This window comes from Dermacentor silvarum, chromosome 1, assembly GCF_013339745.2.
Source record: "Dermacentor silvarum isolate Dsil-2018 chromosome 1, BIME_Dsil_1.4, whole genome shotgun sequence".
Lineage (NCBI taxonomy): Eukaryota > Metazoa > Arthropoda > Arachnida > Ixodida > Ixodidae > Dermacentor > Dermacentor silvarum.
Genome location: NC_051154.1, coordinates 386,622,382 through 386,645,262, shown reverse-complemented (window position 1 = coordinate 386,645,262; position 22,881 = coordinate 386,622,382). Strand labels below are relative to the sequence as shown.

The 22,881-nt window shown below is 48.4% G+C and overlaps 1 protein-coding gene across 3 annotated transcripts in view; it reads right to left on the bottom strand.

The window, feature by feature from the left end:
* Window positions 1-22,881, bottom strand: part of LOC119437516 (xenotropic and polytropic retrovirus receptor 1-like) — a 170,149-nt gene that overhangs the window by 39,117 nt on the left and 108,151 nt on the right. For all 3 annotated transcript variants that reach the window (XM_049660637.1, XM_049660638.1, XM_037704525.2), the window contains one exon: window positions 7,694-7,863. In XM_049660637.1, the coding sequence (XP_049516594.1) occupies window positions 7,694-7,863 (170 nt within the window). The remainder of the gene's footprint in view (window positions 1-7,693; window positions 7,864-22,881) is intronic.

Genomic DNA, 22,881 nt, shown 5'->3' with positions numbered 1-22,881 from the left:
GTGCCAGTGAGTGTGAGCGCAGGTGAGTACGAGTGAGTGCCAGTGAATGTAAGTGTAAGTGAGTGCGAGTGCGAGCGAGTGCCAGTGAGTGTGAGTGCAGGTGAGTGCGAGTGAGTGCCCGTGAGAGTGAGTGCAGGTGAGTGCCAGTGAGTGCCAGTGAGTGTGAGCGCAGGTGAGTACGAGTGAGTGCCAGTGAATGTAAGTGTAAGTGAGTGCGAGTGCGAGCGAGTGCCAGTGAGTGTGAGTGCAGGTGAGTGCGAGTGAGTGCCCGTGAGAGTGAGTGCAGGTGAGTGCGAGTGAGTGCCAGTGAATGTGAGTGCAGGTGAGTGCGAGTGAGTGCCAGTGAATGTGAGTGTAAGTGAATGCGAGTGCAAGCGAGTACCAGTGAGTGTGAGTGCAGGTGAGTGCCAGTGAGTATGAGTGCAGGTGAGTGCGAGTGAGTGCCAGTGAGTGTGAGCGCAGGTGAGTGCGAGTGAGTGCCAGTGATTGTGAGTGCAGGTGAGTGCCAGTGATTGTGAGTGCAGGTGAGTGCGAGTGGGAGTGAGTGCCAGTGAGTGTGAGTGCAGGTGAGTGCGAGTGAGTGTGAGTGCAGGTGAGTGCGAGTGAGTGCCAGTGAGTGTGAGTGCAGGTGAGTGCGAGTGAGTGCCAGTGAGTGTGAGTGCAGGTGAGTGCCAGTGAGTACCAGTGATTGTGAGTGCAGGTGAGTGCGAGTGGGAGTGAGTGCAGGTGAGTGCGAGTGGGAGTGAGTGCCAGTGAGTGTGAGTGCAGGTGAGTGCGAGTGAGTGAGTGAGTGTGAGTGCAGGTGAGTGCGAGTGAGTAGCAGTGAGTGTGAGTGCAGGTGAGTGCGAGTGAGTGTCTGTGAGTGTGAGTGGAGGTGAGTGCGAGTGCGAGTGAGCGCCAGTGAGTGTGAGTGGAAGTTAGTGCGAGTGTGAGTGAGTGCTGTGAGTGTGAGTGGAGGTGAGTGTGAACGTGAGTGAGTGCGGGGCTTGGAAAAAATTATGGTGAGTGAGTGTGAGTGAGTGTTCTCCCACACTGCCGACCTATGCACAGCGGCGATGGCCTCGCGACTTTTGTCACAGCGTGGCCGCGGCGCACGTCTTTATTCGATACACGCACACACATCCGGATTATTTTTTCGCCCGTGTCGCCATGTTGCCACCCATCGCGATGTAGATGGTGATCTTCATCCTCGACAGCTATGCAACGAGTAAAAACGAAACAAAATAGTTTTCCGCAATCTAATAAAGGCACGCAGCCGACACACGCACTTAGTCAAAACGAAACTACCATTTGCTGCAACTGCAGATGAAACCGCAGTCGCTATTGACGCGATCATGGATGGCGACTATTCAGTTATGAAGGCATGTGGCTAATGTGGTGCCATGCGCGGCGGTGAACGCAAGAATAAAGCCTTTAAAGGCACAGATAGGCACAAAGCGTTCCAGCATTGCGTTCTTTCCAGTACGCAGTTGGCGCAGTCCATTCGTGTTTCAGAGGGTGGCGCGGCACAGAGCTATGGGTGCAGCCCATTCATGTTCGGAAGGGTGGAAGGACAACGGGATGGAGGTGCACGAGGCTGGCGATGCGGAGAAGGATGGAAAACAGCGCGCGGTAGCGTGCAACGGCTCAAATTTCTTTTTTTCTTTTTCATTTTCAAGGAGTTCGCATTCCATTCCCTTTTGGCATGGACACCTAGTAGCCAGACTTCATTGTTATAAACGATAATGCGGCATGGGGGCATTGTAGTAAGCGGGTTATTTCACCATAGAAAACATACAAAAGTTGACGGTACAGCAGCTTCTCATTGTTATAACCGATATATTGTTAAAACCGGTATCATTATAAGTGGGTTCGACTGTATTATGGCCCTAATAGGCACAAATCATTCCAGCATTCCTGTCGTTCACATACGACTTTCGGTGATGACTATGGCAATGCGGACACTGCCACTTTGTTTCGATCGTACACCAGCACTACTATTGCTCCCATCCATCACACATTTGCAGCGCTCCACGCTGACCGAGCTCCGGGAATACTCCAAATTAGCCGGTGTGCAACCAAATACGTCCAAATTAAGAAGAGTTTGATTCCCTTAGATAATGCATACACCTGCTGGGACCAAAAGACGAATCCGAATAATCTAATTTTCCGACGAGTCCGAATAGTCAGATTTTCCGAATTAATGAGGGTCATATTAACAATGTTTTACTGTATCTTCGTTTTTGTTCCCATCACTTCCTCGCATCTAGGTACAAGTTTTAATAAAAAACGTCATCTAAAGAATGAAAGGCGGCGCTGTGAAATCCCGGTCGGTGCCGATCACGTGCCATTCTGAAACTACGAGCGCAGCTGCCGCCATTTTCTCTTCGAGAGCACGGAGGGATCGGCACGCCAACAGCACTGCCCCAGGAGATCAACAGACACCAATCACATCCAGCAGGAGAGTGCTGCCCCCACCCAGAAACTCGCTTTATTAGAACAAACCATAATAAGCGCCCTGGCGCCATTTATGTTAAGCGCGGCACACTACAGAGAGCTTGCGATATATTTTACTATCGGCGGGACACCAAATTCTGCATACGATAGTGAAGTGTTCTAGTGGGCTGGAAGTGGAAACTACAGCTGCGTGCTGGCATTTTGCAAAAATCTTTCCATTATGGCAGCAGCATCAGCCACACGCACGTCGACAGCCACGAAGTTACTTTTATATGTCACTTCAGTCAAAAAAGTACGAAGTTTGAAAGGCAATGCCCTCAGAAATTATTATCAGCAGCAGCATAAATGAAGCATTGACGAACCGTGATGTTTCGATAACAGTGTAGCAACCTGCTGAACCTTTGCATGGCAGTAGCAGGTCATACTGCATTCATGCCAACTCTGGCCACGTGAATCAACAGCAACAATGAAATAGCAACACTTGAGCGGCTCAGAAAAAGCACAAAGTGCAACCAAACTGAGCACACGGAAGTGTGACCAAACTGGGCGCACAGTAGCGCTCGCCACTCCAGTGTAACCTCAACGAAGATATGAACGTTGAGATGAGTGAGCGTCGCATCCAGATTTCAGAAGCCGCGAAGGAAGTCGCTCGTTTTCAACCATGCTAGGGTAACCATGGTTTCAAGGCACATTTCAAGCGTGCTTCAGGATGGGACAGTACAGCGTACAGTGGCCGTGGCCTCCGAGATAGCACCAGCGCGCTCGCCAGTGCTATCTTGCAGTGCAGTTTGATAGGCAAGGGGGTAAAATAGTAAATACAGTGAAATGTGACCATTATAACCGATAAATTGTTATGTCTGGAATCGTTATAAGTGGGTAGGACTGTATTTACTTTCCCCCTCATAATGATCACACCTGCAACTTAGCACCGCGAGCGGTGGCCTGGCTTACATTTCGATTAATAATGATGATGGCTGACTGCCAATGCAGAATGTTCCCTAGCGCTACCTAGCACCATCTGCAGAAAGTTAGTATTCCTCCATGTTTTCTTAGTCAGTTTGATCAGGCTGTTCGTCATGTTGACATGTGTATGAAGTGATCAGAATGCCAGTCTGTGTCGCATGGGCTGGTACACAAGCTACACTGCCGGCTTCAATTTCAAAGCCATTGCACATGCTTTGGAGAATGGCAACCGCACATCAGGAAGGCACTCTGCCATTGATGAAGTATGCAGCCACTATTGGAGATGGCAGCATGAAAAGCTAAAGGCTATAAGCAAGACATGCCGTGCTTACTGCCAACTGAAGACCGGCCACTACCTGCAGGTTGAAATAACGACGCTTGAACATGTCAGAAGCCTTGAGAGCGATGGCTGTGCTGTGTCAATTGAAATGATACAGAACGAGACTCGTTGGCATGCAAGAAAACAGGGCATCCCGGCTGCACACTTCAAGGTGAGCAATGGCTGGACGATGCGCTTCATGTGTGAATTCAAAGTGCAAATTCCCGTGAACAGATTCCGATTCAGAATGAGTGTTTTCAAGGTAAGAAAATAAGACTCGGGCCCATTCACATAACTTATCTCTATGCGATTCATCAGTGGCTGGTTTTTTTACATAATCATAGTGTGCCGCATATTAGGCTTGTTAGTGGCCACGGGAGAAATTCTCTCAGAATATTGTCCCACATAATGCACCCCTCAACATTGTTTAAATTTTTTGAAAAAAACATTTTTTTAAAATGTGTTCATTATGAGAGTAAATGCAGTATTCTTATCGTAGCTTCTTTAAGAACTAATACAGTAGAACCCTGCTTATACGTTTTTCACGGGACCGTACAAAAAAAACGTAAGAGCCAGGAAACGCAAGAGTCGAGAAATAGGAAAAATTGAGAAATGAGAGTAGTGTTGAACTGCACAGAATATTATAATTCTTATGTGTGAAAAAAAGTCGTAGGTTCACCCGAAAGCCGAAGCATCGATTGCGATAGCAAATTAGTCGACAGCTATAGAAAGTAGGGATAGTAGTTTTATCGTCCATATAAACTTGTAAACATTCGCTTATTACCTATATTAACACTCATGGTGTCAGCGCCCACAGGCAAACATGTACACATCACACTCGATGAGCTCGGACACGTGCTGTCTAACGCTGGCGTGAGAAATTTAAGCACCACTGCAGCAGTGAGCGAAGTGACCTTCGTGCTGTTGTCTATCGCTTCAACGCAAACTGAGTGCGGAGAACACACAGCACGCACAAACCTACGAGCCGCCGACACACCTACACTGCCTAGACTCTGCCCCCAACACAGATCGCTTTCAAGACACGGCCTGCGCAGTACGCAGTTTGTGCTAGAGTGACCTGCCCCTTGCTATCCCTCCCCCTCGGTGGTGCCTCGAGCGCAGCGGAAGGCATGCTCCCTCCCTGCTTTTCTTGCGCCCGCGAGATTTAGACGCGGTTGTCGGCTCCCCTCGCACGCTTTCACTCGCACATAAAGCACGTTATAGACACCATCTTTAGATAGCAAATACGGATCTCAAAGGCCATACTTTTGCTGGCGGAAACCGAAAGTACGTTCATAGGTGTCATAGGTAGGTGTCGTAGATAGGTTGTAGGTAGGTGTTCATAGGTACGTTCATAGGTCATAGGTGTCGCCCCCGGCATTTTGGGCGGCCAATGCTATCGTCAAGCCACCAAGCCAACGTTTTAGATTCACCAAGCCAAGCGACATGAAAAGTCAAAATGGTCGCTCGAGCCTGTGCGGGGTTGGCAGTTCGCAACGTATGTTGCGAGAACGGTCCCACAGTTGCAACGTAACAGCAGGGTTACCAATGCATTGGGTTCTATGAGAGCTGTGCCGGGACCGGCCAAAAACGACGCAACAGCCGGAAAAACGCAGCACCCGAGAACGAACAGCGGGGTTCTACTGTAATGAAATGTACAAATTTTCATTTAAAGGTGTTCTTGAAAGGCATAACTGTTCTTTCATTTACACAGAACATTTGAAATCACCCAAAGCAGTCGTTCATAAGAAACTACCTCTTACATAGTTCATTCTTGCGAGCTCTGAAAAAAAGTGAAAAAATTATTTTGAAAAAATTACATTCCTATACTCTGTTTCAGAAGTTCTGTACAGCACTGTGGAAGCTCCAGGCTTCTCGACCAATCAGGTGGCGAACACTTCTTAATTCTTTCCATACCGTGCCCAAACCATCGTTAGCCTATTATCGATGGTTTAAAATGCCGCTTTCGAGACCTTCTGCCCCGCTCACGGACACACTGCGCTATCGGACGTGAAGGAGGAGAACTATATTTTAGTTTTCTAAGCCGTTAGCTTTTTTTTCCTGCGAGGCGGTGATTTTTGGACATGCCCCAAAGTTACGCGATTGTCAAATTAGAAAGCAAAAATGGCCACTCACTATCGATGGTTTGAAACGCCGCTTTTGAGACCTTCCACGCTGCTTCACGGACACACTGCACCATCGGCTGTGAACGAGGATAACTATATTTTTCTTTTTTAAGCAGTTTGTTTTTTTTCCACCAGGCAGTAATATTTTAGTGCACTCTGAAGTTTCGCAATCGTCAATGTAGAAAGCTAAAATGGCTGCCTCTGAGAGTGGCGCGCGCACTTCGAAAGATCACAGATCTCATGATTCCACTGCATCTGCGGCCGATTTTATCAATGGCTTGAGCAGCAGTGAGTCTGAGGATGCTGCTTTTTTGACACTGACTCTGAGAGCGACGACGACAAAAACCAGACCGGAACATCGGCGGCCGCAGCTCAGCACGCCCAACTGTAGTGCTTGCAATTTTTGTAGTGAAATACCTCTTCAATTAAAAATTTTGATTTTTTCGGAGACAGTGCCTAATAGACGGCAATACATGTTGTATATCTCATAATTTTCGTAACATTTTTTTCTTAGTAGATACAAGCGTGTCTTTACAAACTTTGTTCAATTTTATCGCACAATCTTGATTTTAACATATCTTTTTTATGACACACATCTCATTAATAAACTTTTATGCAAGAAAAGCGCATTCATTCTGCTTTTCGTTTATGTATTACATATGTATTACATTTCCCTTTAATAAAATATTGAGTGCAGTTGTTCCTTCAGAAAAAAAAAAAACCTCTGGCGTAACCCTACAAAAAGCAATAATTTTCCCCATGGTGGGGAAAGAGTTAAAGGTGCCTTTCCACACCCCGTCATCTGCTAGCGGCAAGCGCTGCAGCACAAGCGGCAGCAGCAGCATCTACGAAGACTGCCACTTTGCAGTGAGATCAGCTGTTGTGATAGCAGCGGTGGATATTTACTCCGACACCAAAAAGGAGTGCGTCAAGATATTTTGAGATACAGAGGAGAAGGAGGGTCGCAGAGATGGCGGAAGCGAACGGTTTAGAAGGCGCACTCGGCCAGCGTGTCACACGACATGACGGCGCCATTGCTTGATCTCTCTTGCAACATCCACTTGTAGACTGTGTGCTCACTGACATACGCAAATGCAGCTGTTAATTAGAATTCATGCACGTTCACTGCACTCCTGCACTGCTCCAAGCATGTTCAATGCCAACTTATTCGTTCCTTTCGCGTAAAAGAGCAGCTTGGAACACACAAGCAAGTCAACGGACGCCATTTTTGCAAAGGATGAAGTACTACCTAGGAGGGAGTCCTCTGCGGTTTCGCGGCTGTGCCGACTACAATTATGAATTTCGCCACTGTCAAAGAATTAATTGTTTTTACTCTTTAAATGTTATGTAATGTCTGTATGGATGCATTGCATTAATTTTTTAGTTCTCTGCATGTTTTCATTCGAACAAGTTGAGAACTCTGTTTTCAGTATCATAGGGCCTCAATAAACCACCTTGCGACCTGTGGGGGAGCTTCCAAGTAAACACCTGGTGACAAGACCGCCTGTCAAGGCCACTTGGTAGTACAAAGTGTTCTGAACTGTGGCGCTACATCTTTCTGCGCAAGAATCTGCGCTTGCAAGTTGCTGCATAGAACTACTGAAACAGAGTATACATGCTTGTGCATCGTGATTGAATCGCTCTCAACCGTGTTTACTGCACCCTCAAAACTGTAGACACTTTAGGCCTCGTTCCCAAATCAATTGTCAGTCAACCACATGTGCGTGACTTTCCCCGTCTTTGACGCTGTTCTGCAAATGAGACTTTCTTTTCGGCATTCCCTGAGGAGCAGCTGCGGGTATTGTGGCCATAAAGCGGGCAAATGAGCCAAGCCGAGTGAAGCACTCACCGAGGAAGAGTAGACAATCTCCTCGCGCAGGAAGCGGTTCTCGCCGGCGTTGGAATCAAACAGGCCCCAGTCCATCCTGACGTCCCAAGTGTAGGTGAAGCATGAGCTGACCACTGCCGACAGGATCCACAAGATGAAGAACGGGTGGCTGCTCGATGATGGGTAGCTGTCTGCAGGGGGCATAAACATGTACAGAGGAGGCCTGGTTAAAATGGGTTTTCACCCACAATGTTAGCTCATTCAATGTGGCAAAGCCTTGTTGCTGCAACCACAGCATCAGCCTCATTATGCTTACAGCGTAAGGCTAAATGTAGATAGACACAAGAAACAACATGGACAGTGCTGACTTCAACCTGAGAAGCAACTGAACGGTATTTTTGTACTTTTACTTTTCATTTTGGTGTTTTCATAGCACAGTCATGTATATAAGTGTTCTTTATGTGAATAAGATCAGTTGGAAGTCAGCGCTGTCCGTGTTGTTATCTCTGTCTACATTTAGCCTTGCGCCGTAAGCATACAGTAATACCCGCCACAGTGGCTCGGTCAGCTAAAGCGTTGCGCTGCTGAGCACAAGATCGCGTGATCGAATCGCGGTCGCCCGTGTACTTGCGTTGTAGTGCATGTTAAAGGACCCCAGGTGGTCAAAATTAATCCGGAGCCCTCCACTACAGCTTGCCTCATAATCAGAACTGGTTTTGGCACATTAACCCTTTGAAGGTCGTATTATTTTGAAAAAAAACTTTCCCAGATGGTCAAATTACTTTATTGCAGATATTGAATGTACAAAATGTATAAAGTCGGGAATAAATAGTAAAAAAAAATTAGAAACAGTATTTTGATGTCGGCATGACTCAGAACTCCAAATGTTCAATAATATTTCAGAGTGTGGTATTCCTTGAAACACGGTTCTACGCACAGCGCCTTATCGCAGTCTGCACACCAAAAACGCCAACAGTCAAGATAGAAATCAACTTCCGCCGCCCCTGCAAGAGAGTGCTGACAAAGAGAAAACTCACGTTTGGCGCGCCTCCGTTGCGATCACGTGGCGCAACGGAAACCGCGTAAGCGCGTTGCCGCAGAGAGCGACAATACCTCGTGAGCGACGGTGATAAACAAGCTAAGAGCAGCGCCAATAAAGGTAGAAATCAACTTCCGCCGCCCCTTCAAGGGAGTGCCGACAAAGAGAAAAATCACGTTTCGCGCGCCTTCGTTGCGATCACGCGGCGAAACCGAAACCGCGAAAGGTGTGTTGCCGCAGTCTGCGCGACGCACGCGCTGAAACTAGAAATCAGTTCTGTTTATCTCCTCAAGGAGGTAGCACAAATGTCAAACGCTTCTTGTAACCCCTAAAAGGTGGCAGCACCTCCCGGTGTGCATGCATCGTCATTATGGCGCGAAATTTCAAACGGAGGATCGAAACCGTACCCGTACGGCAAAGACCCTGCGGGACAGAAAACCGCCGCCGTACAGATACGGCAAAAACCTTCAAAGGGTTAAACCCCAGAAAAAAGAAAGAATAAGCATACAGTAAACACTCGTTATAATGAAATCGCTTTACTCGAAATATTGCTTCATTCTAAGTTTTTTTGGGGTGTCGCGTTACTATGACTCTCTTATAGCTCCCACGCTTTTAAGAAAATACCACTTACAATGAAGTCAATTTGCTGTCCTGACGACTTCATTGTAACATGGGTTTAGTGTATTTAGTATGACCCACCAACTACCCCATGCTTTTACGTTGCACCACATCATGACGCAAACATGGTGCCACAAACGAAACAAACAAAAGAAAATTTAATTCAGTTTTTTTTTTGTGTGTGTGCCAAAACCACAATCTGATTATGAGGCATGTCATAGGCATGTCTGAATTAATTTTGACCATCTGGGGTTCTTCAATGTGCACCTAAATATAGGTACACAGGCGTCTTTGCATTTCATCCCCATCAAAATGACGCTGCACATGGGTGGAAATCGAACCCACGACCTCATGCTTAGCAGCGCAGTGCCATAGCCACTAAAGTTAGCGCAGCGGGCAATGAATAAAGCCGGTTTTCAAGACCAAGTGGAGAGCGAAGAAATGATATTCAACACATTTCACAAAGGTCTTAGATAAAGAGGGTTTTAAACAGGCTGAGAAGCCACTACACTGATCGGCAACATTCTCCTGCTTTTGTATAGCATGATCCTTTGATGATTTTAAAGCAGAAAAAAGGAACAGTGACCTTAGATGTGACAGGTTGCTTTTTTTTTTTTAACACAGACTGATCAAAGCAGTGTGGCACAAAGGTGTTAATTGTTGTGACATAACGAAAGCATTCCCAAAGTTCCTGCAGAGGAGTAGCACACAATACAGTAAGTATTTCTCTCAATTCGTTGACCTTTCTTGTCTTGTGCCAAGTTTTCCTCCACATCTTTGCATTTTTTTTTCTGTGTTCTACTACGTGAACTACTAAATTGCCAACTTGTAAACTACTAAATTCGTAAAAATCTCAGACATGACAGGAGGAGGGGAGGGGGGGGTCATCACAGATATTTTAAAATGTTTGTCCTGAACACACACTTTGTGTGGGCTACATAAGCCCTTTTTAATGATGATTTACCTTTAGACTTAAAGCAGAAGCAGCAAAGGACTTGGAACAGCACAGAATGACAAGCAACACATTGTTTTTAGATCAGAGTGACCTTTTCAAAGACTTTGCTGTAGCCGATCAGGCCTGTTCTATCTGAATAAACCTATCTGAACAAATTTGAAGCAATTATCTCTGGCAAATGCGGTCTTGGGCTGCCATGAAGACGTTGCTTAGGTATCTTCACAATTAATTTTTGTAATTTTCTCCCCAATAATGTTCTATCCCAAATATCAACAATTACTTGACCAAATATAAGGAAAATTTTATGTTAAGGCCAAATTCATAAATTTCACAAAAAATTAAAAAGACTTGGCAGGTATGCCAAGTCATACACGCTCTGTAACATCAGTTTATTTACAAGCACACACCAGGCTACATCACTACCTAGGGTGTCTGTTGTGGCAGCCAGGCCATGTGCTTTTGTGCTAAAGTAATAATAATCAGCTTCTTAAAAAAAGTTTCAGTGGACCGTTATGCCTGAAAAATAAAAAGTGTTAATTGTTTCGGATGCAAGAAATCACAATACATTTTTAGATCTCAGAATGCTTAAGCCCGTTCACACCAGCCCGACACGACACCAATTTTGGTCTGCCGACTGTCGGCGACAGTGTTTTCCGTCCTGTCGGTGCCTCTTTCACATTGCTATGACGCCAACAGTCCGTAGACGGGTCGCTGACGATCGTGTCAGCGGAGCGTTAGTGAGGAAGGACTCGCCAGCAGAGAGTTGGGCGATTTTATTGTCTCGTTGCAATGACACGACTATGTCTTCAAGGCGACAGCCGACTGCCATGGATCTATCGTCCTGCACTTTTTCAACCTATCGCTCCCAACAGGTACATATATTTGCGTTTGATGTGAGTAATGATGGTTCGACAACAAACTATTAGTGACAACTGGGCACTGTTTCTGAGATCCATTCTCGGTTTCTTGGCCCATTAAGCATAACAAAGGTAGCTATACAGTAGAACCCCGCTGATACATTTTTCACGAGACCGTAAAAAAAAAAACTTAAGAGCCGGGAAACGCAAGAGCCGAGAAATAGGAAAAATTGATAAATGAGAGTAGTGTTGAACTGCACACAATATTATTTTAATTCGTACGAGTGAAAAAAAGTGGTAAGTTCACCCGAAAGCCGAAGCATCGATTGCGATAGCAAATTAGTAGATAGCTATACAAAGTAGGGATAGTAGTTTTATCGTCCGTATAAACTTGTAAACATTCGCTTATTAACTATATTAACACACATGGTGTCAGCGCCCACAGGCAAACATGTACACATCACACTCGATGAGCTCGGACATGCGCTGTCAAACACTGGTGTGAAGAAGCGCCGTTGCAACACCGAGCGAAGTGACCTTCATGCTGTTGTCTTATCGCTTCAACACAAACTGAGCACCGAGAACACAAAGACGCACAAAGCTACGAGACGTCGACGCACCTACACTGCCTGAACTCTGCCCCCAACACAGATCGCTTTCAATATATGGCCCGCGCGCCGCCACGCAGTACGCAGTTGATGCTAGAGTATAATGCCGCTCTCTATATCCTCCCTCCCCGGTGCCTCGAGCGCAACGGAAGAAGGCGCGCTCCCTCCCTGCTTTTCTTTCTACACATGCGAGATTTATACGCAGTTGTCGGCTCCCCTCGCACGCTTTCACTCGCACATACAGCATATGGCACGCGGCGACGGTGTTATCGTCCTTGGGCTTTACACGGAACATCTATGAGCCAAAACCAATTTTAGGGCCACAACGCGCCACAGACACCCTCTTTAGATAGCAAATACGGATCTCAAGGGCCATACTTTTGCTGGTGGAAACCGAAAATACGTCATAGGTGTCGACACGCCCCCGGCATTTTGGGCGGCCAATGACATGATCAAGCCACCAAACCAAGTGACATAAAAAGTCAAAATGGCCGCTCGGGCCGGCGTGGGGTGGCAGTTCACAACGTATGATGCAGGAACGGTCCCACAGTTGCGACGCAACAGCGGGGTTACCAATGCATTGGGTTCTATGGGAGCTGTGCAGGGGCCAACCGAAAACGACGTAACAGCCAGGAAAACGCAGCACCCGAGAACGTAACAGCGGGGTTCTACTGTATAAGCTGGACATGGCCTCTGAGATTGTATGCGCTGTCAGACCTCAGAAGTTATACATTATGAATGTTTGCTTATTTCTTTGCTCGATAGATGGCGCCACAGTGTTTCCACACAGTGCATTTGTTTATGTTTGCTGCCGGTCGTCACTGGCTTCAAATACGGTGGAAACCATGCAGCGCTGACTTACAAAGATGAGCTGAATATGAGCGGCCGGATTTTTCAAACGGCTCTCACTGCTGTTTTCGGTAGTATGTTTTGGATTTCCGTGCCGTGTCGCCACTTCTTGTGTGCAGACTGTATGAAGTCAAGAGCTATCCATTTCATGTCACTATGGGCAGAAGTGAACTACAGTCAAACCTCGTTAAAACGTAGTCAGCCGGGAACAACGTTTAGGTATGTACTAAACGATGTACGAATTAACCGCCAATGCCAGTTTAGCGGCTATGTGGCGGCCAGAAGAGAACTATGTCACAATGCTCTCAAACCGGCTTTATTTGCAGGTAGGCAGCAAAAAATCAGTGATCTTCACTTGCCGCCACGACGGCATCTTCGAGCCCGATAAGGCCGCGAGCCAGTTTGTCCATGAGGCACCGCTTACTAACTAAATTAACAAGCACGGTGTAACGCATGCACAGGTAAACATGAATGCATCTCGCTCGATGACCACGGAAACTCGCTGTCAGAACGCTGAGTGAGGAGGTACAGCAGCAGCAGCGAGCATGCCATCTCTCGCTTCAATGCGAATTCGTCGTCGAAAGCACAGCGCATACGAAGCTACCGGCACTAGTTGCATTTTGTCTGCAGTTTGCTTTGAAGATGAGGCCCGCGCGGGCGCGCACTTTTTCCCCGTCGCAGATCGCTTTCAAGATAGAGCGCCCATGCGGCCGAAGTAACCCCGCCCCCGCATTGCCTTGCACGCTTCCGCCCCCACCTTTCTCCCTCGCGTGGGCGATTGAGTCGGCTGACCCTCGCAAGCTTTCACTAGCACATACAGCGTACGGTGCGTGGCGACGATGTTGCTGTGTTTGGACTTCATACGGAACCTCAAAATGACGTCCACGGTGACGGCAGAAATGCGCTTCGCAATAAAATGTGCTTCTGTGCGGTTACTACTTCACTTGGATTCGACGGCGACAGCAAATTTGCACCACCTACCGGTGGCTTTTTCGCATTACGGGGAGCTAATCTAAAAGGCCATGCTTTTATGTGCGGCAATCTGCAACAGCTGTATGAGCAGGAAATACGTCATGGTGGCCATGTTAAAAAGCTCACTATCAGTGGTGACTGCCGTCCGAGTGTCGCAACTCGAGAATCGAACGTCTCCGCACACGAGATTTTGCCGATTTTGTGCCTCTGCGTGCAGAACAAGAAAGAAAAATAGTACGCACTAACCATTTGGTGGGCAATGAGCGACTACGGCTTAAAGGGCAAAAATAGTATGCACTAACCATTTGATGGGCAGCAATGAGCGACTACGGCTTAAAGGGCAACTCCGGCGATTTTTTGACCATGTCAAGCTAATAATATATTTAGGTTCCCGAGGCCCTCCTGTGACGCGCCTGATAGGAGAATTGTTCCGCAAATTCGAAAATAATTTTAAATAAGCAAAAAAGCGCAAAAACAAAACCGAAACCTGACCAAGCAGCCGAGCGAACCTCTGCGTGTGACGTCACGAGTGTACCCCCGGCGGGGAAGGCACGCAACGCATGCCGGTCTCGCCCGCGGGGTGAACGAAACTGGCAAAAAACCCACGCTCAGCTTATTCGTGACCGCGCCGGACCTTCGGAGACCTTCAGGTGACATTGTAAGCTGCACCACCCATTCGAATCTGTCAAACAGTGACAGTTATGATTCAGACGAATTCAATAGCCATGAATCGCCGTCCGCATTCGACCCGCCACCCCTAGAGCCAGCGCCCATGCGCAACAAATCACGCTGCAACATGAAGACCAAGGGTAGCCCTAACCACTCATTGTTATACGTGCTGCTTGCTATGTTACGTGTTTTACCCCTTCTCAGAGAACCGCTTCGCATGCTCAATGTGGAGCACGACTTTCCGCATTTGTATCCCGCAAGAACGCCGCTGACAGTCCAAAGCACCGACCAGTGCATTTGTTTACATCGGCACGGCAGCTACAGCGATCACCCGTCGTTTACTTGAGATAGCCGCTCATCGGTGACATCAATTAATGTCAGAACGTATCCAAACACGCAGATTTTGTGCATGTAAGCACTGTTGCATCACTCTGGGTCGCCCTGATATGAGCTACCACACACCTTCGTAAACAGCGAGTGGGAGACCATAGTATAGGGGAGCGTTGTTGTGCAACCTGCTTATCATTCTTCGTATTCTCGTCACGCACACAATTAGTGTTCTGTAAAGTAGACATAGAATAAAACACTGTGCGAATGATTGTTTATTTAGAGAATGCATAGTTTTCTCGTAGAAACGCCGATGCCGAAGTATGACATCGTTGGCAGATGAAAGAGACGGTTGTTTACGCATGCTGTATCGAAGGGGCCTCCGCTCGCTGCCCATTTGGGATACGAGGCAGACAGTGCACTTTGTAAGCTAAATAATGAGTCAGGATAACAATGGGTAAAAATACACCCATGGATGTCGATCCGTAGTGACATTTCATTTAGGGAATCGCCGGCCAGTCGCACTGGCCACATTCGAGAACAGCAACGTATACGGATGTTGATTGCGCGTCGTGTCGTCACTTCTAGCGTTTTGCGTGTGCACTGTACGAAATGAGGATTGGTTTATTTCAAATCCGTATGGTCAAAAACTGAACTACAGAAGCAGCTTTGTTCATCCTAATGGCTTAATTAGCTTCAAATCAGTCACTCAGGTCTGCAGGCAGCAGACGCACGAACTCGGCCACTGTGATAGGCTTAACCTCGGCTGAACACGATCGGCATCGGCTCAAACTGTGTTTGCGGATGGTGAGGGCTGAAATTCGTGCAGCCAACAACGCAACACCGCTTGTCACCCCCCCTTACTTGCCCGTCTACCGGGAACGAAACTTCTCGTGACAGCAACATCTCACACCAAGCACTATAGCTCACGATCGTCGACTCCTGCACGCTCTCGTCCACGGTGGTGCTTTCGTCGCTGTCGTCTGCATGATCCCGGCATGCTCTGTGTGGTACACTCCTGATGTCATACACAATGTGGCCTGTAACTGAGGAGGAGGTAAGGTAGGTTGTTTGAGGCAATTAATTAAATTCGATTGTAAAAAATCTGCGCAACTCTCAAGCCTGTTTTTTTTAGGACATGACAGAAGTGTTCAGAGGAACATACCCAGCGAATTTCATCGACATCCCTTGACATCGAAAAATCGCCGGAGTTGCCCTTTAAAGGGCCCCTAAACCACCTCAGATATTTTTTGAACATTTGAAGTAAACACGCGCATCGAGTTCAGAATGCCGTCACGATCAACGATGCCAAACGCTGCAGCGCTACGCGCCGCGGGCGCGCCACAAAACCAAAAAAACAATGCCGTCCTCCTCCCCTCGCCTTTCCGGAACCCCAGCGGTCGTCACGACGTCAGCAGGGGGAATCTGGTGATGTCAACGGTGGAAACAATGTCCATTGGTCGAACAAGAAGCTACGACTTCCGGTTTGTCTGCTAGCAGGTACGCGCGCTCCCTGCTCATCCTCGCTGTGTTGCTCGCTTGTGCGCGCTTGCGCATAGGTAATTACAGCCCGCAACGCAAGTGCCAAATCGCTCGTGTTCCAACACAGTCATGCTTAGCAATCTGATTAGCTGCGCGAATAGAGTGCGACAGTGTTGGCCTTTCCAGACGTGCGCGCAACACTGGGTCTATAGCGGCACGCTTCGCATAACACGCGCCCGCACCGCAGCAACATCGGGTAGCCGAGAAGCGCCGAGTCCACGCGTCCACGTTACCGGCCCGCTAACTCACCGCACGCCGTTTGCCATTCGCGGGTCGCCGTTCGACAGCGGTTATGCTCGCGAGCGGCGAGAATTCCTTGCCGTACGTAGAGATGATGAGACCGGGACTTATTTGTGTGGCAGCCTCACCGCCGCTGATCGCTCGACGGCGCCGATATCGTCGCTAGGCCTTTTCTGGTTCCCTTCAAAGCTAAAGCGGACGGCGCTTCGAAATGAATTACCGACGCTCACAAGCCGCAATATTCTCTTATCGTTGTTATTGCTCTTCGCAATAATTGTACACAAAGAAGAAAAATACGCTGATATTAGCGGTGCCGTCAGCTGCGATGCGAGCACAGCCGAGACGGTCAAGTCCCGTCGGTAGCCGTGCACTCAGCAGCAGCCGATGTTTTCGTTGCCGGTGGCGGAGGCGCGCAGCTCCGCGGTCGTCGATTGGCCCGTTGATGGTGCAGCGGGCGGGGCCGCTGGGCGCCGGCCGAACTGCCGTCTAGTTTGGACACCACTCGCGCGGCAGACAGTTGGCCGGTTTGTCATCCGTATATGTGCCGCTAGCATGGCTAGCGTGGACGTGCCTTAACCGGAAGTAGGCAGTGTTTTGAGAAGTGCGTTGGCGATGACGTATGCCACGTGACATTTCGAGCAGCACTCGGCTCAATCAATGGTGTTGTCAGCCTAATGTGACAGAATGCCTCTCAGCGACATAGTCTGCCAACTAGGCGGCCGATCATTGGCATTTTTGTCTTGTCGTTGTCTTGCAGGTGTCTGTGTTGGGTCAGCCAAGTGTGAACGCATTTTTAGAGTACCACCAGATGACTTCTTAAGACTCTTTACAAAGATATACAGTAGATTTTCGTTATTCCAACTCCAGTTAATATGATCTCGACCGAAGGTCCCAGCTGGCGCCTATGCATTTGTATAAGCCCAAGCTTTCGTTATTTCGATCCTAAAATTGGGCTTCGCCAGATAATTCAAACTTCATCAGTCATCATTCCCGCGCCTGACTCCTATGGTGACCCCAATAGTGACACCTTTAATGGCAGCATGTCTCGGCAGAACTTGGGGGACAGTGAATGCATTGAACACGTTACAGTATAGACCACTTATAACGTAACCGCTTATAGTGCAGCATCGGATATAGTGCGGTCTTTTCAGACTCCTGTTAATTTTCCCATAGCACTCCATGTATACATGTATCGCTTATAGTGCAGTTGCAGGAATTGAAATACCGGTTACAGTGCGGCTGCCTGGGAGCACGGAAATCAGCGGAGACCGCGAATGCTCCCCTCAAACGGGCGCCCCTGTCATGTACAAAAGACTTATGTGCGCGTGTCTGGTGCAGCGGACGATCAGTGACCATAAAAGAAGAAAAAGAATGGCGGGATTCGGCGCGTGCTCGCCTGACGCGGCACCTCGGTCAACAGCGAATCGCGAAGACACACGATTGCTGGAAGAGGGAGCAGAAGAAGAGAAGAAGGAAGGCGGCATTCGAAGAGAAGGCCGGTGTGCAGAGTGGTCGAGGCAAGGTTGTCGGGCTCCGGGTCCGAACCTCAAGACCTCAAGAGCACCCGTCGGAGAAGTGAGGCTGTCGGACTGTAAGTCCGAGTCTCAAAGACTTCAGGAGCGCCAGGCGGAGAAGCGAAGCTGTCGGGCTGCGGGCCCGAGTTTCATGACTTCAGCGACGATCCGGCCTCTGTTCTACCTCCAGCCTTTGGTGTCCGTGGGTCCTGCAGTGACATGGTGCTGAAGACAAGCCCCACCTACTTTCCTCCTGCGACTTCTTGGCCGAGCTGCGGACGATCGTCAAGATGCAAGTAGTGTCTTATCGTCTTATACTCACGCGACCGACGCACTGCATCTGACGCCGTCGCAACGCCGCCCCGTACAGCGCTGCACCGACGCTACCAAGTAATTGTGACCGGTCACGAACTTTAATTATGTTATATATAATTCTTTATTGTGAGAGAACATTTAAAAGTGCATGAACTTTTATATTAGTTTTAGTACCTTGGTTAGTTAGTTTGTGTAAGACAGTTTGTGTTAATTATATGTGCATGTCTTGTTAACAATCGGCTTCGTTGTTTCTTTTCCCCACTGCGAATTAGTCTCAGTGGTGGCCACAATAATTTGAACCGTGCAAGTACAAATACATTCCCGGGTAAACAACCCCTCGTTGACTTAGGAAGACCAAATCATCACATCCCAAGGAGTGGCGAGGAAGAGAGACGAAGTGGACGAGAAGGGCACGTGGTGCGAACGAACGGCCAGTGAGGCTGAAACCAGAATCTTGAGTGCGAGTCGTGAAATATCACAGCGCACATAGCGAACGAGGGCCACGAAACTGCCAACGCCGGCCAACGCTCGCTTCACGATAACGGCAGTAAACGAAACTTCAGGGAGCAGGTGGCGCCGGCACTGCACGGCGAAGGGCGCACGCGGGCGGAGACCGTGGAATGTGAGGGAGGAGGGCGGCAGGGAAGCGGATTTCGCCTCGGCAACTCTGCCGCTTCGGTGGCTCCCCTCGCCCTCCCTCGTAGCTCTCTCACTTTCGACTGTCACCGTGCAGGCGCCGCCGCTCCAGCCGGCCCGGCGCCAGCTCCCCGAAGTTTCATTTTCTGCCGTTATCGGGAAGCGGGCGGTTGCCGGCGTGTGCAGTTTCGTTGGCCGGCCTGGGACAGCGCCGCTGCTTCCCTCTGCACCGTAGCCGCAGCGTGCAAGGTCAACACGTGACTAGAAAGTAGAGGAAGCATAAAGGAGAAAGAAGGGTTCACTGCCATTTTCTACGCGTGGCTACGGTAGCGTGGCTGAGACGTCGGCGCGTACACGCATGTTCCGGCGGAACGCAGAATCGGCGACCTTGCCATTTGAGAGAGGGTGAAATTTCCACCGCGTTTTTTCTTTCTTTTTTTTTTTTTTTTTTTTCTTGTTCGCGCGCGACATTGAGGGGTCTCTGCTAAGCTTTTACTCTATGGCGGTGCCGGAGCAATGCCGGTCGGAGGCGCTGCAGTGTGATTTGGTTCGAATTAACGAGATTCGACTGTAAATTGAATGCAAACGTACTAACCGCATTCCTCGACTGTCGCATACGCGTGGCGGCTCGGTGCACATGGTTTGCATATGTGCGGGCCTTGAAAATTGCTGCTTTGGTTATAGTGCAGTACCGCTTATAGTGTGGATATTTGCGACTCCGGCGACTTACGGTATAAGCGGTCTGCACTGTATATTTCCCGTCGAAAACGGTTATTTTCGACCTGCCCTAGGAACATCTTCAAGCAATAACGGTAGCTCACACTTTAAAAAAAAATAATGGGGTTTTACGTGCCAAAACCAAGATCTGATTATGAGGCACGCCGTAGTCGGGGACTCCGGAAATTTGGAGCACCTGGGGTTCTTTAACGTGCACCTAATCTAAGTACACGGGTGTTTTAGAATTTCGCCCCATCGAAATGCAGCCGCCGTGGCCGGGATTTGATCCCGCGACCTCGTGCTCAGCAGCCCAACACCATAGCCACTGAGCAACCACGGGGGGTCCGGTAGCTCACAATGTCTGATTACAGTATTTACCCGGTTCTAATGCACACCTTTTTTTTTCAAAGAAAATTGGGCCATAGATTGCCTGCACGGTTTAACCCGATACAAAACCAAAACAGCGTTCACGGCGTTCGTATGCTTTACCGCACAACACAGCTGTATCACGGCGATGGTGACCTTAGGACATGGGTTCTCAAAGTGGGTTCCGCGGAACCCTGGGGTTCCGCAGGCCTCTGCTCGTGGTTCCGCAAGCCACTGATAAATTTTCCGTGGTCCCGCGCTCGCAAAGTGGCTAAAACCGCTTGATCGACACAACCTCCATTACCCATGCCCGAGTGTCAAAAAGCACATCACAGTGCGTAACGGCAACGCGTGAACTGTGCAATAAATCCTCAACCAGCTCGTAGCCACCCAACCTCCGAAAACGGGCAGCCATGGGCAGCGCGCCTAAGCTTTCGTACTTGAATCTCAGAGCACCATGCGCATTTTTCACGTTTGTAGACAGGGTAGGTGCTGATTGCGGACGGACGTATATGACGGCGGAATAAATAAAATAAATGCACGGAGCACCGCAAATGCGCACCGCAAAAGAGCAAAAACGGCGCTAGTGTTCAAAAACGAAATGGTGTAGTCCGCATCGCTAGGGTCCTCAGCGGCAATCGTACGCGATACGTGAATGGCAGCAATGCCGGAACGCTTCGTGTTTAATTGTGCCCTCAAAGCCTTTATTCTTGCGTTAATCGCCACGCGTAACACCGCGTTGGCGGTTAGGCGCGTGCCTTCACAAGTGCATAGTCGCCATCACAGTTTCGTCCGCAGCGGTTGCGGCAAACAGTAGTTTCGTTTTGACTCAGTGCGCGCGTCGGCTGCCTACCTTCACCATCCATGATCGCATCGATAGCGACCGTGGTTTCATGCGCACTTGTTGCAGCAAACGGTAGTTTAGTTTTGACTTGGTGTGTGCATCGGCCGCCTGCCTTCTGAACCGCAAGGTCGCCGTCCATGATTGCGTCGATAATGGCCGCGGTTTCGTCCGCAGTGGTTGCGGCAAGCACTAGTTTCGCTTTGACTCAGTGCAAAGCTGTCGAAGATGAAGAGCACCAGCTACATAACGATGGACGGACTATTTGTTGGCGACCAGCTCATTAGCGAAAAAATCATCGGGATGTGTGCGCGGTAGTGAAAAGCGTCTCAGATGAAGACCTGCGCCGCGGCCGTGCTGCGAAGGATATTGTGAGGTCTTTGCCGCTGCTACACTAATCAGTCATGAGATGAGAATTTCAGCTTCCGCACTGCTGTTGTGAGAAACAGAGGCAAGACTTGCTGATTGATTCAGTAAATAATAGCGTATTGACATAGTAAGCATGCACTTGTTTTCTTGATACCCTGAATAATAGGACATTCAGTTAATTGAGACACTTCAATTCGGGGGGGGGGGGGGGGGGGTTCCTTGGCACTTCATGGAGCTTAGCAGGTTTTCCTGGAACGAACATGCTTGAGAACCCCTGCCTTAGCACACTGGCTGCCATTGGGCAACACATAGACCTTTGCCCATTTTTCTTGCTAAAGAATCGGGTGTGCGTTAAACTTCTACTTAGTTTAGGAGGTTTAATTCATTTTAATGTTAGTTGTTTACATTGGACACACAGAAAGCTGGGGCGCGCTTCATTCGGGGGTGTGTTAGAATCAGGCAAATACTGCCAAATGAATCAGCGGTGTGTTTGGACCTTTTTCTGCATCTTGTTTATTGCGACCCCCGCCAGATAATTCGACAAATCTTTTCGGCCCCGTCAGGGTCAAATTAACGGAATCGACTGTATGTATCAATAAAAAGTAGTTTTACCAAAAAGGTGTCAATTGCGATAGCAAATCATTACACAGCTGTACAAAGTAAGGTCAGTAGTTTATATGGCTGTATAAACTGCAGTAAACATAAGCTTACTAAATTAACGAGCATGGTGTCATGCATGCATAGGCAAACATTAACAAATTACAATTAATTAATGACCATGGACATTCAGTGTCAGAACACTGGCGTGATGAAAGGCGGCAGCAGTGGCAAGCGAATGCTTCGTGCTGCCTTCAGCTTCAAAGCGTCTTCGAAACTTGAGACAACACAACTTCCAACAGTAGGCATGCGAGAACACAGCGCACACGAAGTCGCAAGCAATCTGGGTTCTAGTAGCCTCTGTACCCACAGCAGATTACCTCCAAGATAGAGTGCGCACAGCCGCACTCAACTGCGCCACGCGCAGCTACAGTCAGGCTAGCGAACTCACCTGCCTCTCTACCTCCCCCCCTACTTCTTAATTTCAACTAGCACAATATCAGCTCACGTTTATTCCCTAATGATCCATACTGTGGGCTTCCTGTATTTTAATGTTGCAGCAATCATTCTCCAGTCAATCATACCTTAACATCTCAACAAGGTAATGTTGTATAGACAATCGCGATGTAACTGGATGTAAAAGTAAGCTACGTCTTAATGAAAACCAGTGTGACAGGATAGTGACAGGGCAGCCATCATTTCAGCCACCAGATGACAACACCATCTTATGGACTGAAAAAAAAAAACTCCAGGCATCTGTGATGCTACCCTAGCAATATTCTGGGCAGAAGTTGCTCCTCAAAATTTTAAAGCGACGCTTTCTTTGCCTCTTACCCCGGGGTTTGGTGTCACTGATATTACTTGACGGATATATTTGCGGATATATAATAGACAACTTGGACAACTGGGTATGTGCTAGCAGCTGTCTTGCCGAGTAGAGAGCTTGGACCACTCGTTATATGCCTGAACAGACAACTTGCTGCTGGCTAGCAATATAAGGCCAAACGGGGAACCAGAGCACAGAAAAAGCATCCTGGACTCCCTCATGGGCTATCTCCAGAAAACACAGCTATTCAGGTAGCACACTCCCTCCACAGAAACCCGTCCTCTTCCCTCCCCAGATGGTAACTACCAAGAGGGGAGGTCATACCCATGCATAGGAAAAGCTTTGAAGTTTT